Source organism: Leptodactylus fuscus, chromosome 2, assembly GCF_031893055.1.
Source record: "Leptodactylus fuscus isolate aLepFus1 chromosome 2, aLepFus1.hap2, whole genome shotgun sequence".
NCBI classification, from domain to species: Eukaryota; Metazoa; Chordata; class Amphibia; order Anura; family Leptodactylidae; genus Leptodactylus; species Leptodactylus fuscus.
Window position 1 is genome coordinate 239,614,685 of NC_134266.1, and position 18,769 is coordinate 239,633,453.

Below are 18,769 nucleotides of genomic sequence, written 5' to 3' on the forward strand. Positions count from 1 at the left end.
TCCCCATTGAAGTCTATTACTGGAGCCGTGCAATCCCAGAGCAGTTGATCTGTGGGCCAACGTGTATTATACATGAAAGGGATTGATAAATGTAGGAAACAATGTAACCTTTGTTGTATTTAGGCTCCGTTCCCACGGAGTAACGTGCTGCACATTCAGACACGTATACACGTGACAGAGTGTGAGCGCTCAAAACAGATCCCATTCACTTCAATGTGTGTCGGCTTACGCACGCTACACATTGAAATCAATGTGTTAAAAAGCTTCCCCTTGATTTCAATGTGTAGCCGGCACCCATTGAAGTGAATGGGATCTGTTTTGAGCGCTCACACTCTGTCACGTGTTTACGTGTCTGAATGCACGGCGCGTTACTCTGTGGAAACGGAGCCTTATAGTCCTACACATCATTTATTCGTTTTTATTGCAATGTCTATTCATTCTAAAATAAAAATAGTTTGTCTGGAAATCGATATGTGAACAATTCCTATAGGATATTTAGGATATCATTGTGCCTTTTGTAGGATGACCCTTTCCACAGGGCAAAAGAGGGGTCAGGTGATCATATTTTGGATTATTAATTATGGAATTATCCTGGTGTGTGTATCAGCAAAATTCCTATAATCCATCATGGAAAAATTCAGAAAATGAGATAATCTGGCAAATTTTCAATGTGCTGTAATATGGTTTCTAACATGGCTCGCCTCTCCGTATTCCTATATATATATATATATATATATATATATATATATATATATATATATATATATATAAAGTTTATAAGTGGATAAGACGCCATAAAAGAGCGGAAGTCAATAGTAATAACACAATGTTTATTGCAGACCGCAGTGCGTTCGGGTCCAAGTTACAAATTGTTTGTCATAATCGTGTAAAAATAGTAACAATAATCTGTCATTACCACCAATGAGATATGTAATACTCCAGCGACGGATGAAGAAGTTGCAGTCAGTAAACGATATTATATTCCAATGTACGTTACTATTGGCTTAGACAATGGGTACAGATATACAACACGTAGTAACCTACTGGTATCTGGCTCCGATGGAATTAAAATCTATTTCCTCCTTTGAACAGGATTTTATAGGCTATATAAACATTCCCTATACCTATTGTGTCCTAATCCTGAGCTACAGTCGGCTTTATACTCCAGAGCTGCATTCACAATTCTGCAGGCTTTAGAGATGGAGTCTCCCAGCACTTGTTACTTACAATATGTTTGTACAGAGATTGCTCGGTGTCTCTAGAACATGTAAACTTCCTAGCAGTTGTTGTACAATCGCCACATTATAGTATTCTAAGGGAGTGTCTGATGACCAACTTGTTGACTGTTTCCAATAGCAATCAATTGTGAGTGGAGCGCACACATATTTCAATAGAGGCTGCAGCTTCCCTCTATTGTACTTCACAGCTGCATTCACTGTTCTGCAGCTGAAACTGTCCCCTGCTTGTTTAGTGTCTGCATTTGCATTCTGGGGAGTATACACTATATATGTTAGCTGTAGAAACCAGCATACAGCATGATATGAGCTCAGCTAACCTGTTCGGGGGGGTGTGACAACAAGACTGTTTACAATGACAACCACAAGATGGTGACTACAGCTCTGTGCTACAATACACACTGTAACTCGCATCAGTACAAGATATGTAACAAACAGTTGTGTCCTTCCTTACGTCTTCTCTTGGCCGGATACCATCACATATGTCACAGGGTGACAAGTTTTACAAAACAATATGATTTTGCATTACTCTGTCACGTGATGTCTATCGTATCGTTTGTCTATGAATGGCCACCCAGTGGTTGTGTTATGCACTGCAGCCTGGCAAGAGTTATGCTACCATGTTACAATATTGGTTTTATGAGAAATTGACCCCTTAAAGGGGTGTTCTAGTTGTTTTTACAGTATAAGGAGACTTAAAATACATATTTACCTCTCGACTCAGGGGATCCATCCAAGAAACTCCATTCGGGCCCACAGTCTCTGTTTACCTTCTGCTTGTACATGAGCACATCAGCCAATCGCTGATACAAGACCATAGACTCAAATGGACCTCTCTGCAGCAATCCCAGCCAAATAGGCACATGACTTAAGAGTATGTATTTTAAGTCTCCCTATGCCGTAAGAAAAGTTTGGAACACCCCTTTAGCCAAATGAAAGCTAAGGGTGGACACCTCTGTATATACAAAGTAACTAAACCTTCACTGTAGGACAATTCTAAATAGAAACTAGAAAGTGATGTGCAATGGTGAACATACCCTTTAAATGTAGACCTACCAAACGTCCTTTCTCTGCAAGTGGCAGGCCTATTTCCCGGGTTACTACCTAGTGATGTTTTCAAGTGTTTTTATAGTAGTCTATATAGTAGTATGTTTCTTTAGGATAAATATGGACTAATTATGTACAACACAAACAGGAGGCAAAAAATGCTAAAGTTAGTAAAATTAGAACAAAATCTATATATCTACATCGACCAGTAGTTTTGGTTAATATATAAATAGGTTGAAAGCCAAACTGGAAAATCTGGAATTATGGCTGAATCTAAACTTCATAAATGTGACAAATTGACAAAAGCAAAATGAAGAAGTAAGGAGCAATAGAAATGGCAACAAATACACTGAATATTCATGTTAGAGAAACCTTGTAATGAAAGAAAAGGTTTCTGTGAAGACCTATCACAATGATCTGCTTGTTATTGCACCTCCTGGTGCTCATGATGTATAGGCTAGTTTCCCAGTAACATACAGTACAGCTTCTGCTGCATCCTCAGTATAAGAAGCATTGATATCATTTAGGTTTCACATAGACTTCCTTTCTGCTTCTCAGAGAAAAGGTCCAGCATGGGCAGCAGCATTTATAACAGTAAGAGATACAGACACCAAGAAGTGAGGGTAAAGCAATCCTAAAAGATCATTCTTATCTCTATCCCTGCTATGGAGGAGAGCAGCATGGAGGGGTGATATACCGATCTAAAAGCTTTCCCCCTTGCGGTTTGGAGTCTGCACCAGGACGTCTACCTTGTATGTCAGAAATGCTGCTGTCTGTATTGGACCTTCTCTCTGTGAAGCAGTGGATAGTCTATGTCCAGCCTATTAATACTCCTGTTTCTTTCAATGAGGATACAGAAGAAGCTGTACTGCACTAAACTGGACCTATCTAAATGCTTTCTCCCTCGCTGTTTGGAATCTGAATGAGGACATCTAACTTTTAATTATCACAAATGCTTCTGCCTGTGTTGGACTTTCTCTCTGTGAAGCAGTGAATAGTCTATGTCCAGCCTATTGATACTCCTGTTTCTTTCAATCGGGATACAGCAGAAGCTGTACTGTACTCTATTGGAAATGCAGAATGGCATACACAGAATTATACATTTTGAACAGGGTTTTTTATTACAAGCAGAAAATTGCAAACTTTTCTTAAATACCGCTACTTTAACAAAGTTAGGGCCCCTTCACACGGAGTCTATGCTGGCTGATTCGGAACGTGTAAATGTTCCGAATCAGCGGCGTTTAAAACAGATCCCATTGCTTTCTATGGGAGCCGCCATACGTTCGCTCCCCATAGAAATGAATGGGCTGCTTTTTTCCATTCATTTCTATGGGTGCGCACGTATGCCGGCTCCCATAGAAAGCAATGGGATCTGTTTTAAATGCTGCTGATTCAGAATGTTTACATGTTCCGAATCAGCCAGCGTATCCTCCGTGTGAAGGGGCCCTTACTCTAAAATGCATAATTAGTTCACTTATTGCCATTTGTGTTGATGGCACAATCCCTTTAAGCTCCAGGAGCATGGAAAGTGATGGCTATATCAGAATGAATGGGGCACATAATATTCTATATGCTATGGACTTTATATATACTGTGCACAGTGGTAAAATATAATAACATGCTATTCATGATACACGCACCCTTAAGAGGCTCAATGATTGCCACAATAATAAATTACTTGTTCCCGGCATATTATTCTGTGTAATAACGTATTATAAAACACTAATATTTCCTACGTATTTATTTGTGACAATCAGTCCTATGGTTGGTTCTAGGGAACCTTGTCTTATGTGACTGTTACCGCGAGATCCCTACAGCATCTACAACAAATATATGACATGGTGTGAACTTACACCAAGTGCTAGTTTTTGTCAATCAGCAGCATCAACTGTAATATGAAAAAATGTAAAAAAAAAAAATCTAAAAAATAATCAGTTTCATCAAAAACATTCAGATGTTTTTACGAACATTTTTTTATAGGTTTACTGTGGTTAAATATGGTTTACCTTACATGAAAGAGCTAGGAACTACAATCACACATCACTATGTCCAGAGGTGTAAATTGAAGCTCATGGGCCCCAATGCAAAATTTGTAATGGGGCCCCTAAGTACTATATTCCATTTAGAATAGTGGTATATTGGATGTGTTAGAGGGAGCTTTGGGGCCCCTCAGGTTCCAGGGCCCGGTAGGGACTGCTCCCTCTATAGCTACACCCATGGGCACGTGTTGTCATGAGAATGCAACCAATCACTGGAAGGCAATGACATCACTACTAGAGATGAGCGAGTAGTATTCGATCAAATACCTCCCCTGCATAGGTATTGGTGTAAAAAGGTGCCAGGGAAGGTGGGAGGGGCAGTAAAAATTCGATGTCCCTCCCACCTTCTCTGGCGCTGTTTTACACCAATAGGGTATGCTATACTACTCGCTCATCTCTAATCACTACAAGTAACAGTTTGTGTCCTATTATGGTAGATAACAGGTCCATTTTATAGGGTTGTATGAGATTAAAAAAACATGATTGCTTTCATCCATAGAACAGTGCCACTCTTGTCCGATGGCTGAGTTTAGTAATGCAGCTCATCCCTATGCAAGTAAATGATGCAATACCACAGAGAGCCTAAGGATGAGAGTGGCGCTTTTTCTGTAATGGGAGTAAAGGGGTTTTCAAGGGTTAGAAAACCATCCCAAGCAGCTCCATATGTGTCTACAGGTTGCGTGTGGTACAACTCTTTCAGAAATACATTTCCACAGTACTGACGACCAATTGGCACTCAGTTCTTTGAGTATGGCCATTTCAGAGTGGTATTGGCTACACTACCAAGCAGGTTGACCTTTAGTACATCTCTGAGGTTTACCGCTCATTTTGTATATCATACTTTGTAATGGTCGTGTTATACAAATCTGTAACAAGGCGCCAAACTATCCTGTTACATGTATAGTACTGGTGTCCTCACGTGGGAGGAGAGACCTCAGGCTTGAGAGTCTGGTTGTGAACGGACCCCTATATCTGTTTATATTTTTTCATAGGACTTATTTCTTGAAATATTTTGATGAAATCCCACCCAGAGGGTCTCACGTCTTACGACTTACTTTTCTCCGTGTCACCGAGCTATGGCTAAATGGTACATATGGTACGTGGATGGCATCCGTGTGCTGCCAATGCCTCCATGGCCACATTCACTGAGATCAGTGAGTATGGTCGAGAAAATACATGGTCGTGTGTATGGGACCATAGAATGAAAAACATGGCTATCACACGGACAATCCACGAGGCCTAAGACCTTATCTGCACTTTCATTTTATGCATCAAAAGCCAAAACTAGAAGTGGAACTTAAACTTTGAATTAGTGAAATTTTTTCCATCGTAGGTTTACTCAAATTTGACAACTCTCCCTAAACCTCTAGGAGGGTACCAGAAAATGGGTGGCCTTCCAGATGAGCCTGCAAATTTCTCTTGCAGCCACTTTATATGTAGCTTGGGTACTAGAGTAAACCATCTTGCCCAAAAGGGGACACGGCCATTCAAAGGGTGTGTGGTAATATATAAAAGAGGTGTGATCAAGCCCATGAACTACATCCGAAAATTTCTCCCATGATTATACTGCGAAGTGTTGCAAGTATACATTAACTACTTCTTACAAACTGAACGTACGTCAGTCAATGTCTGAAAACATAAAAACTTCAAGGACCCCTTGCACGTAAGAAAACCTATCGATTTCACCAAAGTATTAAGGAACTAAGGACTAAACATGATAAAATTCAACATAATTAATCAACCTTATTCAATTCTCCCCAGTGCAAACACAAGCATGCTTGACCAGACAGGGCATGCATGTGTATGGGGAAGTCGGGAAGAATAACATTTGGCCAACAGCTATAGAAGGTTTATGGGCAACTTATTTCTGAATATTTCCTAGTTCTCTTGTCTATTAGTTTTGACATACTTTGAGGGCAATGTTTGTGAATACATATATATATATATATATATATATATATATATATATATATATCTACAGTCCTATGAAAAAGTTTGGGCACCCCTATTAATCTTAATCATTTTTAGTTCTAAATATTTTGGTATTTGCAACAGCCATTTCAGTTTGATATATCTAATAACTGATGGACACAGTAATATTTCAGGATTGAAATGAGGTTTATTGTACTAACAGAAAATGTGCAATATGCAATAAACCAAAATTTGACCGGTGCAAAAGTATGGGCACCTCAACAGAAAAGTGACATTAATATTTAGTAGATCCTCCTTTTGCAAAGATAACAGCCTCTAGTCGCTTCCTGTAGCTTTTAATCAGTTCCTGGATCCTGGATGAAGGGATTTTGGACCATTTCTTTCTACAAAACAATTCAAGTTCAGTTAAGTTTGATGGTGGCCGAGCATGGACAGCCCGCTTCAAATCATCCCACAGATGTTCAATGATATTCAGATCTGGGGACTGGGATGGCCATTCCAGAACATTGTAATTGTTCCTCTGCATGAATGCCTGAGTCGATTTGGAGTGTTGTTTTGGATTATTGTCTTGCTGAAATATCCATCCCCGGCGTAACTTCAACTTCGTCACTGATTCTTGAACATTATTCTCAAGAATCTGCGGATACTGAGTGGAATCCATGCGACCCTCAACTTTAACAAGATTCCCGGAGCCAGCATTGGCCACACAGCCCCAAAGCATGATGGAACCTCCACCAAATTTTACAGTGGGTAGCAAGTGTTTTTCGTGTAATGCTGGTTTTTTTTGGATGCCATGCATAACGCCTTTTTGTATGACCAAAAAACTCAATCTTTGTTTCATCAGTCCACAGGACCTTCTTCCAAAATGAAGCTGGCTTGTCAAAATGTGCATTTGCATACCTCAGGTGACCCTGTTTGTGGCGTGCTTGCAGAAACGGCTTCTTTCTCATCACTGTCCCTGACAGCTTCTCCTTGTGCAAAGTGCGCTGTATTGTTGTCTGATGCACAGTGACACCATCTGCAGCAAGATGATGCTGCAGCTCTTTGGAGGTGGTCTGTGGATTGTCCTTGACTGTTCTCACCATTCTCCTTCTCTGCCTTTCTGATATTTTTCTTGACCTGCCACTTCTGGGCTTAACAAGAACTGTCCCTGTGGTCTTCCATTTCCTTACTATGTTCCTCACAGTGGAAACTGACAGGTTAAATCTCTGAGACAACTTTTTGTATCCTTCCCCTGAACAACTATGTTGAACAATCTTTGTTTTCAGATCATTTGAGAGTTGTTTTGAGTAGCCCATGATGCCACTCTTCAGAGGAGATTCAAATAGGAGAACAACTTGCAATTGGCCACCTTAAATACCTTTTCTCATGATTGGATAGATCTGGCTATGAAGTTCAAAGCTCAGTGAGGTTACAAAAACAATTTTGTGCTTCAGTAAGTCAGTAAAAAGTAGTTAGGAGTATTCAAATCAATAAAATGATAAGGGTGCCCATACTTTTGCACCGGTCAAATTTTGGTTTAATGCATGTTGCACATTTTCTGTTAGTACAATAAACCTCATTTCAATCCTGAAATATTACTGTGTCCATCAGTTATTAGATATATCAAACTGAAATGGCTGCTGCAAACACCAAAATATTTAGAACTAAAAATGATTAAGATTAATAGGGGTGCCCAAACTTTTTCATAGGACTGTATATATATATATATATATATATATATATATATATATATATATATTTGTTGTCAACTGGGACATATGTCAGGACTGCTATAACGTTTTCACTAGCCAGTAGCCAAGTAGACCCTCACATGACCAGCATGATGGCCTTCAGTGCAATAAATTCATCGTCTTCTATAGATACATCTTGAAGATCTCCTTACAATCTAATCTTCTAGGCTATCTTTACAATAAGACGTCATGGATCGGGTAATCCACATTTTCCTAGACTAGCACCTTTAACCTCAGAGGAATCTTTGGTTGACAAGGAATAATACAAAATAGATGAACACAATGGGAAGGATTTCGCTTTTCTGCGGTAACTTGACCATGTCATCATATCACAAGATATAAGAGAGAAGAACAATATCATATCAGCACAATGATGAATAGAAAGTCTGTCGGAGCGGGATCATTGAACCTCTAATGGATAATATTAGACCAAGCTCTCCCCGTGAATGAAGAGATGAGATCTGAGCACCTTTGCATATTTCCGTATTAAATAATATAAAAGAAATACCGGAGGATTAATCCTCATTTACAGTTTTTTTAGCGCCTCTTCATGTTTAGTGCATGAGTTCAGGTTGTCAGGAATCCCGGTTGTACAAACAATGGTTTGATGTTTGGGTCCCATCGGTGCCCCTCCATAGTCCTCCCAACACTTTAAACATACATGAGGTATTTAAGAGCAGACGGACCATAGGGCACTGAGTACAGCATGCAGGCGTCTTCTGAAAAGTGTTCATAAAATTGATAACTTGCTATTTTTTGAGGCACTTCTATAGGATTTGGCTCATGGATCCACTACGTCAAACCTCAGAGCTGTCTGTACTGTATCCACGAGGAGGCATCATGGGTTCGCTGCTTCCCGATTCTCTCCCTTCTTCCTTCTTTTTAGACTTCTGCTTCCGCTTCATCATGAATAAAATAATTGCTATCACACAGACCACTAATAACAATATGGCGGCGATGACGACCACAATGATGACCACGTTAATCTCACTTTCCTTACTATTCACCTCTCTTGGTATTACGCCTTCTAGGGTGATTTCTTTCTCAGGAATTGTCTTTTTGTTGCTACGTTCTAATATGATATGTTGGATATTGGTTCCTCTGTTGTTGTCCACACCGATTTCCTGAGCAATTGTTGGGGCTTCGTTGACATCTCTCTTCTTACGACTGCTCTTGAAATCACCAGAATGGCCAGCGTTCAATACGGAATGGTACTGGTATTCTAAGCTCCTCTTTCCGATGCCTCTGTTGGTATTTTCCTTGGACCTCACGGTGTAGATTGTATGGATATACCACTCTCGTCCGGTAGAAACCTGCAAACCGTACACAAGATAGTTTCAGGACAATAGTAGTTACAAACTATAGACAAATAGGCCCGGTTCACATCTGTGTTCGTTATTTTGTTCGGGGGAGTCCGCTTGGGGACCCTTTTCTGCGCGATGTCCACACAAATCATGTGGAGAGAAAAGTAGTGCTTGAATTACTTTGCTTTTTGCATTACTCATGCGGATTTTGCGTGGAAAACATACGGATCCCATTATAGTCTATGGAGTCCGTGTGGTTTCATTGCTCACTACTTTTTAATAGGATCAGTATTCCCTTTGGGGAGTCCCAAAGTGGACTCACCGAACGAAATACCCAACACAGATGTGAGTATATTTTCCATGAAGACGTATAACAAGAGAACTACCATTCTGACCTACACATACATTGCATCTTCAACTAGGTGCAACAATACTGGAGAACTACGGTGGCCTGAAGACACAATCTGATTTGTGGACATTTTACTCTTTGGCTGCCTTGGTCACTTGTGACTGAGGTGTCTGAACACCGGTGACCTGTCATAAGTACACTTCTATTACGCAACACCAGAGGCAGAAAGTAATGGAAGTGAATGAGACAGATTTATAATAACTGATAACTGACATACAAGGCATAATGGATTTTTGTGCATATAGTATTTTGCGCAAAAATTGCAACTTTTTCTATTTTGTGCTAACTGTGTCTCTTTTATGGACAGGGGTCAGTGAAGGTGTTTACTTGCCTTATGAAGTGGCATAAGCCTAGGGAGTCAGTTCTCCCTAGGCTGTGCTGATGAGATCCAAGCAGATTAAAACAGTGCTGTCCACATCTGGGATACTGACTTGGCAAAATCCCACATCATTGCAGCAAAGGCTTGTGGGAAAGTTGGGCAGGATGTTCAAGGGCAGCATACAGAGGCACTGTTTCCCTATTTACATCTTGGGAAACAGATTTGCATATTCTTCCCATAACCCCCTACAGTGGAGTTAAAATGGCTTTGTAAGACTACACACACCTGACAAGGTGGTCTCTCCTCAAGGAGTGACATTATCCCCATAACCAAAATATCCAATGTATAAAAATATTATATTATTTATCCCAAACGGTAAACGCCATAGATGGAAAAAAAATCAAGCTGGTTGAATTACTATTTTTTTTTGCCATTTTGCCTCTCCCAAAACAGGAGAGGTATTGTCCCCAAATGTTATATAGGACAGCTAAACTTACCCCACACAAAAAGAAGTCTAAGGGCCCGTACCCATGATGTAACGCGGCGCACATTCTGACATGTAAACACGTGTCAGAGTCAGCGCTTCAAAACAGAATCCCATTGACTTCAATGGGTTCCATCTTACGCGCACTACACATTGAAATCAATGGGAGGCTTTTTAATCCATTTATTTCAATGTGTTACATGCGTTAAACGGAACCCATTGAAGTCAATCGGATTCTGTTTCAAAGCGCTGACTCTGACACATGTTTACATTTCAGAATGAGCGCCGCGTTATATCATGGGAACGGGCCCTTAGACAGCTCTGCACATGAAAGTATATAGCTTTCAGAATATCGTAACGCAATTTTTTTTTTTTTTTGCATTTTTCAAAGTTTTGAAATTTTGTAAAAGTAGGAAAGCATAACAAAAACTTTATAAAATGGATAACACTGTGATCATATCTACCCACAGAATATAGATAATGTGTTATTTTGACCACATAGGGAATGCCATAAAAACAAAGCCCATAAGAAATTATCAAGATTGCTGTTTTTTTTCTAATGCCACCCAATTCTGAGTTTTTCCAGCTTCCTAGTACATTGTACAGAATATTATGTGATATTATTATAAAGTATTATTTGTCCCACAAAAAATAAGCCTTCATAAGACTCTGTATATGGAAATATATATATATATATATATATATATATATATATATATATATATATATATATATATATATATATAAAGCAGTGGGCTGCGGAAGGCTGATAGATTTGTACATTAATACCAGGTCGGATCAGAGAAGGAAAATACATTATTCATTACACATAAGGAAAGTTAGAATTTCTAGAACATTTTGGAGCGAAGATCAGACAGAATTACTCCAATATACTTCACCTGCAAATGACAGGAAACAGAAGATAACAGAGGACTCCCGTGATTATTAGCAGGGATCACTCACCTGGAACAGAGGAGTGGAGTCAACTTTAAATCCATCTGAGCCAGGTTGTCTGACTAGAGGTAAAGCCTCTGGGTCATCGGCGGCCAGCCTGGCATTAAACAAGATGCTGCCAAATTTACCCGCCTGAGTCTCTGGCTGGGCTTTATCCTGCATGAACACAAAATAACATAAGATATGATGTGGCTGGAATGAAAAAAACATGAAAAGTTGACAGTTCAATGCTTTACGTGTATAAGGACGAGACCTGAACTTTTAGGGTCTGGTACCCTAGGGGCACATTTACCTCAATGCCACATAAGGATACACCAATACTATGAGCAATGTAAAAAGAAAATAAAAACAATTTACGCTAATAAATAAAATGGGATGATCATCCATAAAAACTCACCAATATCTTAAATCGGTACAGGAGAGATGTAGAGTCCGCGAGGCAGCCATATTCATTATCAGGTGGATTATATTTGGGTACGTAGCCATCTGCCCCAGTGCAGAGGAAGACTTTCTCAATGCTGCAATAAAACGAATTACCCAGGTTCTGGACTGGATCTACCATCACTCGGCCATAGATGACGTCACCTGCAGGAAACACAATCACTTACAGGCTTGTGGATAGTACAACCTTCAGCTGGACCATGGGGATGCTCTTTGGTCATTCTCTTTTAGAGATAGCTGATGAATCTGGTTCATGGTAACCTTAGTGGTAGTTATACCCCTTAAAAGGGCTGTCAGAGGGTCCCCATAGCACAAGGAAGGGAAGAAGGGGGGAATGTTTATGATCATGTGACCAGAGGGCAGACCCCTCGTGTCCATCATCAAGAGTCTATCCTAACAAGTAAGTCAATCTAAACTCCATGGACAACCCTGTTAAGTTTCATTGACCTGAAAGGGGTTGTTTCATATAGACATATGAGGTCCATACACCTTATAGAGTACATACACATCATAGAGGGGGTTACCTAGCTCAGGACCCTCTTCTATGAGCCACAATGGAGAGCTGTTCATTTATCTCAATGGGTGCCATGTTTTACTTAAAGGGTTTTCACATGAACATAACCATATTTAAATTTGTAGACAATGTTAGACTGTGTTCACATCTGCATCGGGTGACCGACCATTGGGAATCCATATAAAAAAATTATGGATTCCTAAAAAAAATTAAAATTCTTCATTCTGAGCATGCACAAAGAAGGAACTTTCTATGGTCTGGGACTTGTCATAAACCTGGCCATGATTTCCATATTGTGGACAGGTTGTCAATCAGGGACACAACATGTATGAGAAGATAACCCGAACACGATAAGGACATCATGGCTGGTTATCAGGAGGACACTACATGTATGAGAAGATAACCTGACCACAATAAGGACATCATGGCTGGTTATCAGGAGGACACTACATGTATGAGAAGATAACCCGGACACAATAAGGACATCATGGCTGGGTTTCTGACAAGTGCCAAACCATAGAAAGTTCCTGCCTTCATGGACGTATCCATTTGCAACCGATCAAGACAAAAAAACCATCACAACCAAGATGGTTAGAGAAAATTTATAAAATGTTTTTTTATTTATATTTGAAAAAATGTTTACCTATCAATAGTCTACAAATGTCTATATCTGCTGCAGGGAAAACGTTGGGCCAGGCACAGTTTACCCCAGGAAATCTTCACTGCAGGTCAATTTATGTGGGTGAGATTTGTGAAATCCATATTGCTACTGTAAATGCTTCAGGTTTTCCGTCCCCAATTTTGCAGCGTATATGTCTAGTGTGGACACACTCTAAGACTATATTCTTATACAGTCGATCATCAATGTGATACAGCCATTAACAATCAGTTTACCTTCAGAGAACGCTATGTCACTCTCTTGCCCAAATCCCATGGATCCATCAGACAGCCATAGTGATTTCTTAGACAGAAGCAGCATCTGGGTATTTAAGCTAAACTCAGTAGCGACTGGGTCACTGACCTGTAGATGAAAGTATATGGTCACTGCCATCATGTACACCCAGGAGATACAATGATGGGGATACTTTATCTGCATCTCATGTTGTTACCTGTTGGAATCTGATATCGACATCAAAAGTGATGGGCTCCCGAGGGTTACAGACAGTAGGTATACTGTATTCCTGGTACGGAGAGGTAGTGCAAGGGATGAGTTTAACTGTGTAAGTGCCAGAGTAGTCCCGAACCTGTAGAAGAGATGATCATTAAGCCAAGCGACATAATAGGAAAACATATCCATCAGTAGACAGGTTAGCTAACACCACTTACAGCAAAGTCAGAGACAAAACTCCACTGCTGAATGGGCTGGTGGTAACTGGGCTCATTCCTCACAAGAATCAAGGTAAAGGTCAACTCTGGATGATCGGCCGACATGATCATGGAGGTCAATGATGTCCCTGGATAAAAATAAATAAAATACTGAAAATTCTCATAACTCATATTTATTTATTACATCTTTATCACTTTACAATTTACCATGTTGCCAAGGGGCAACATGGTGGCTCAGTGGTTAGCACTGCAGCCTTGCAGCGCTGGAGTCCTGGGTTCGAATCCCGCCAGGAACAACATCTGCAAGGAGCTTGTATGTTCTCCCCGTGTTTGTGTGGGTTTCCTCCCATTCAAGACATACGGATAGGAAAAATGTAGATTGTAAGCCCTATATGGACCTAAACCTCAACCATGGATAAAAAACAGGTGAAAAAATTAATTTTGTCCATGTAAATCTCAGTTTCTATAACCTGTCCCTACCCCATTAGAAGCCTGGGAATATAATCTACCTCTGCTTTCTAATTTGGCACCAGAGAATGTAATCTGTCTGCTCACACTGGGTGTAATAGAATATAATCTCTTTCCCCCCCATTTGATGTAAGGGATATACAGTAATCTCCCTTACCACTGGATGGCAGGGCCAAAGGACACAAGGGAATATAATCTGCTGTGAGCCGTGCCAGAGAGAAGCACCGGATTGAATTTATGTCTAAAAAGACACAATGTGCAGGCCTGGGACCTCAAGAGGGGGTGCAGGGGCACAGGGGAAGTTTATGAAGTATACTGTAGCACCTACCCACCCTGGGCACTTCTTACCTGCAACAGGTCTGACACAATGATGTCAATGGAGCACACCATCAGGTCAGTGGTTATGAAGTCCCTACTCTTTACTAGAGTACCCTGTTAATGCTATAAAGTGCAGAAATGCGTATGGTGACAAACTCTCTAGATAACCGTACACATTGGCTTATTGTTACCTGAAGCAGCCCATGTTTCTCAGACTGGCCATTGGCAGGTATCAATAAAGAATAGGACTGAGCAGTTGTATTTCAACATGTCTGATCCGGTTATCAAAGGAAATAAACTGCTGCCAAAGGTGTCTAAACAGCAACTTCCTTCCCTCTGCTCACTGAGAACACACGCATGCTTGGCTGAGTGTATGGTGGGGATATTGAGAGTGATAGCGTTTCGAAGTTGAAGTGACAGCCCTCTAAAGTGTATGGCCAGCCTTACATTGTTCTCATGCCCAGGGAGCCATTACTATTCTTACCAGGATGTGACATAACAAATAGACCATAGAATCGAGCTTCTGTTTTAAAGTTGACAACCAAGCGACCTTCTTCATTTATACGCATGCTGGTTGGGTAGAGAGAGCCTAAAGAGAAAAGAAAAGCATACAATATATAACTGCTACTAATACATATATATAGGAGTCTATATAATAAAAGCAATGATGCAATGAAATAGAGCACTGCCAATGACCAATGTACGAGAAGGAAAGATCCAGCCGTAATGTTCTCAGAACTCTAATCTGGGACCATCACATTTCCAGAAGTAATGGACCTTATAGAGCACTCATCTCTATAAAAGTCTATAGGGAAAAGGAGTGAGCAGGAAACACAAGAGAAAGACAAGCTTAGTCTGATGCTGTAACTGAATAGGAACTTTCTATCACAACCAAAGTACCTTATTTACATCAGTACAAGCCAGTACATCTCTATATATGTCCTGCATGGTCCCAGGGCTGAGTTAGACAGATAGTTATAAAGCGGATTCCTCCTATACTCACTGTGTGTAGAGTATGGTAGATACTAGCTAGTCTCCATCCACCAGTCTAAAGAGAACTACAATGCCTAGCTACAGCATGAAGTGAGGGAAGGGGGAGAAGAGACTACTAAAAACTGCAGAGTTTAAGGGTTAGTTCACACGGGGCTAGTAACTGCGTATTTTGGTCCTGATTGGTCCTGATCGGGAAGTGCGTCAGAATCAGGACCAAAATGCGCCTGTCGAGGCTAGCCGCGACTGTTGCGGCCTCCAACAGTTGTGGCTTCCCGCTCCGGAGTAAGCCCAAATGAATGGGCCTAGTCCAGAGGGATTGTCTTGACACGGACGCACCACGGCGTCCGCCTCAAGAAAGGGCAGCTCGCTTTGTTCCCGGTCGTGGAAAAAAGATCGCTAGCGGTCTACATAGATCTCTATTGTGAGGGGGCGGATTTTGAGGTGGATTCTGCGCCAAAATCTGCTCCCTCTTGTCCCGTGTGAACTAGCTCTTAAGGTGAATGAGTCATGTGGCGCCCAACATATAAACATTACTGTTCTAAACAGTAGGTCTGCGGGGGTGCTGGCTGTTGGACCCTGGCAGATCTAATATTGATGATCTAACCTAAGGACAGGCCATCAATATTAGAAATAGGAGAACCCCTTTAAGTCATATAGTGAATAAAGGATGGGACCCACCAAAAATATGAAATCAGGAAAAAGTCATAAGGGTGTTAGTGTTACTTTTATACTGACTAGATGGATAAAAGTTGCTGAAGCAGCGATTTAACCGTGAAATTGCTGTATAAATGGTGTGTGCCACTGACTAAACTGATGCGAAGAGACCCCAGGTACAAATTCTAGAGTTATAGCCATGATGATACTGTATATCAGAAGATCAGGTGGGTTCAAGTATAAGTGGTGTAGTAGTAGTAACGTCTTATAACCAGTAGATGTCACTGTTGTCAAATACATCTCCAAGATGCCAATACTACATTCTTGACTATACAATACAAGGTAGATCTTGTAATAATTGTATAATATATTGAAATTAATTTATTAACATTTGTGCATGCTATCAATTACTATCTTTAATGCATAAAGGAGTTGTCCAGGGAGTATTATTCTGGGGGGTTCTGATCCCAGATCATATGATTGGAACCAGCCCTCCCTCCCTTCCCCTATTCACAGGTGGTTACTATAGTCTGCCTGCCCCCATAGCACAGGTGGTGAACATGTGAAAGAGCTGCAGCGACCTCACAAGCAGTCGAGAACATGGTTGTGATACCAGACATCACATAACATGTACACGCCACATGCATCTTTGGTCTAGTATTGCAAATCACAAGTGAATTTTCCAATTTAGTGTTCAAAGTGAATTGTGTCAGTGCAGCAAAGAACAAAATGAACTGTAAAATAGAATTTCATTAAGTTTAGCTTATTTACAAAAAACAGGATAGTGAAGGATTTTTTTTCTGATGTGGCGGCCTCCTACAGCACAGCTTCTGGCAAACATGAACATACCCTAAGGGTAAAGACATTTGTACCTTGTAATTCGGCTTCTGGAGGGCTCCCAATCCCATCCTTCCACAAGATGGCAGTGTCGTACACAAAGGTTAAGCGAAGCTCAGAGTGTAGGTCAAAGTGCTGCCATCCGCCAACTCCCACAGGTGAGTGAAACACATAGGACACGTACAGGGGCACCCGCAGTGTCACATAGGACTGGACAAGATTCAAGACCTGCAAGGAGATAAAACATACAATAAAGCCTTCAGAAATATTACCAGTGTGCATGATACCTATGGTTACTGTGAACAATGGTAAGACTGCAGGTAAATACTGTACATATAAACAGGCACATTTAGATTATGAGCTTATTCACACAATAGGATTTCACAGCTGTGTGTTATCCAGTATTTTAACAGATACCCCACAAACCAAATGGATCTATTTACATGGCCATATTAATGTGTAGAGTATCTGGATTCTTGAATACTAGAATTTACTGCAGTATGATTTATACACTATAGTTATACCTTTGTTGGCCAGTGGGGGAGCTGTTTGATCCAACCACAGTATAAACTGTGGCCCAAATTTACTACTGTGGTTATAACAAGACTCTGGTGTAAACATAGCACATCTATGGAGCAGTGTGGCACAGCTTGTTTGGGATAAAACTTTTGGACGTGGGTGTGAGTTGTCAGAAAAGGGGGTGCAGCTTAAATACACTGTAAAATTCTGGTTCAAAATAATCCAACTGAAACCTGGTGTGAACTTAGACTAAACAGTGTAAAGCTACATCAGATTTATCATCCATCATCAGCCACCAGGATAAATCTAGCAAATTTTCGGATTGTCTGTGTAAGTTTACACTATCTATTAGTAAATCTGGGCCAGTGAGTACAGTATACAGTAATGTGGCTGTATATGTACAATATACATTACAAGTCATTAGAGCCCCGGCTTATCGTTCTGGTTGTGTTATCAGTAGATTTCAGATTCCAGCAGAGGACGTCCTTGTTCTGGTTGGCTAATAATGCCAGCAAGCGTGATGGTTATCTGATCGGCTCCATACACCACAACGCCAACATAACACAGCAAATATCATCTAGCTCTGTGTGTATTATTATATCAGCCTTAACATCCTATAACAATACGGTATTCATGCATTTCCTCCTATGTACATTTTCCGTCACAGTTCTTATATAAGTTGCCACCCAGCTTTTCCAGGTTCCTGATGAGCTCATCTAGCCAATTTTGAGCAAAAGATTTAGCAATGAGTAACTTTACATTTTCGAACCTTTTGCGGGCGCAAAATTACGCGCGTTATACGCCCGTAACCCGACATTGAAATGAATGGAATCTGATTTCAGCATGCAAACTCTGACACATGTATTCGTGCCAGATTGAGCGCCCGTAATCTCCATGTGAAGGGGCCCTTATTATACAACCAACCAAGGGGTTAAACTATCCGCATATTAAGGGTCACGCAACTCTACAAAGAATATTACCGCTCTTAGGTCTATAAATAGAAGGAAATCATCATTATAAGATGTAAGAGTCCTGGGCCACGGCCTTGTCCATACACATTCATTGTACAGCTGCTCCTAGTTCTCAATTGTCTCATGGCATCCAGTGGCTGCCCGCGGTGACATGACTGGTGCAGACTTTGTGGAGATTCGGCACTTTAGCTTGGCTTTGGTGTTAATCTTCCTGGCACGGGTGTCATGTGAGCTCATGGGAACAGCTTTCTAGTAAGCAATATGTAATGGGG

At 40.7% G+C, this 18,769-nt stretch overlaps 1 protein-coding gene across 1 annotated transcript in view; it reads right to left on the minus strand.

Moving 5' to 3' along the window:
• Window positions 1–8,512: 8,512 nt before the first annotated feature.
• The window catches only part of FREM2 (FRAS1 related extracellular matrix 2), a 145,259-nt gene continuing 135,002 nt past the window's right edge, over window positions 8,513–18,769 (minus strand). Inside the window, exons 17-24 of the mRNA XM_075265908.1 lie at window positions 17,043–17,235; window positions 15,008–15,112; window positions 13,738–13,865; window positions 13,521–13,655; window positions 13,306–13,432; window positions 11,854–12,041; window positions 11,466–11,612; window positions 8,513–9,299 (exon numbers count right to left, since the gene is read on the minus strand). Of these exons, the coding sequence (XP_075122009.1) occupies window positions 8,784–9,299; window positions 11,466–11,612; window positions 11,854–12,041; window positions 13,306–13,432; window positions 13,521–13,655; window positions 13,738–13,865; window positions 15,008–15,112; window positions 17,043–17,235 (1,539 nt within the window). The 3' untranslated portion in view covers window positions 8,513–8,783. The remainder of the gene's footprint in view (window positions 9,300–11,465; window positions 11,613–11,853; window positions 12,042–13,305; window positions 13,433–13,520; window positions 13,656–13,737; window positions 13,866–15,007; window positions 15,113–17,042; window positions 17,236–18,769) is intronic.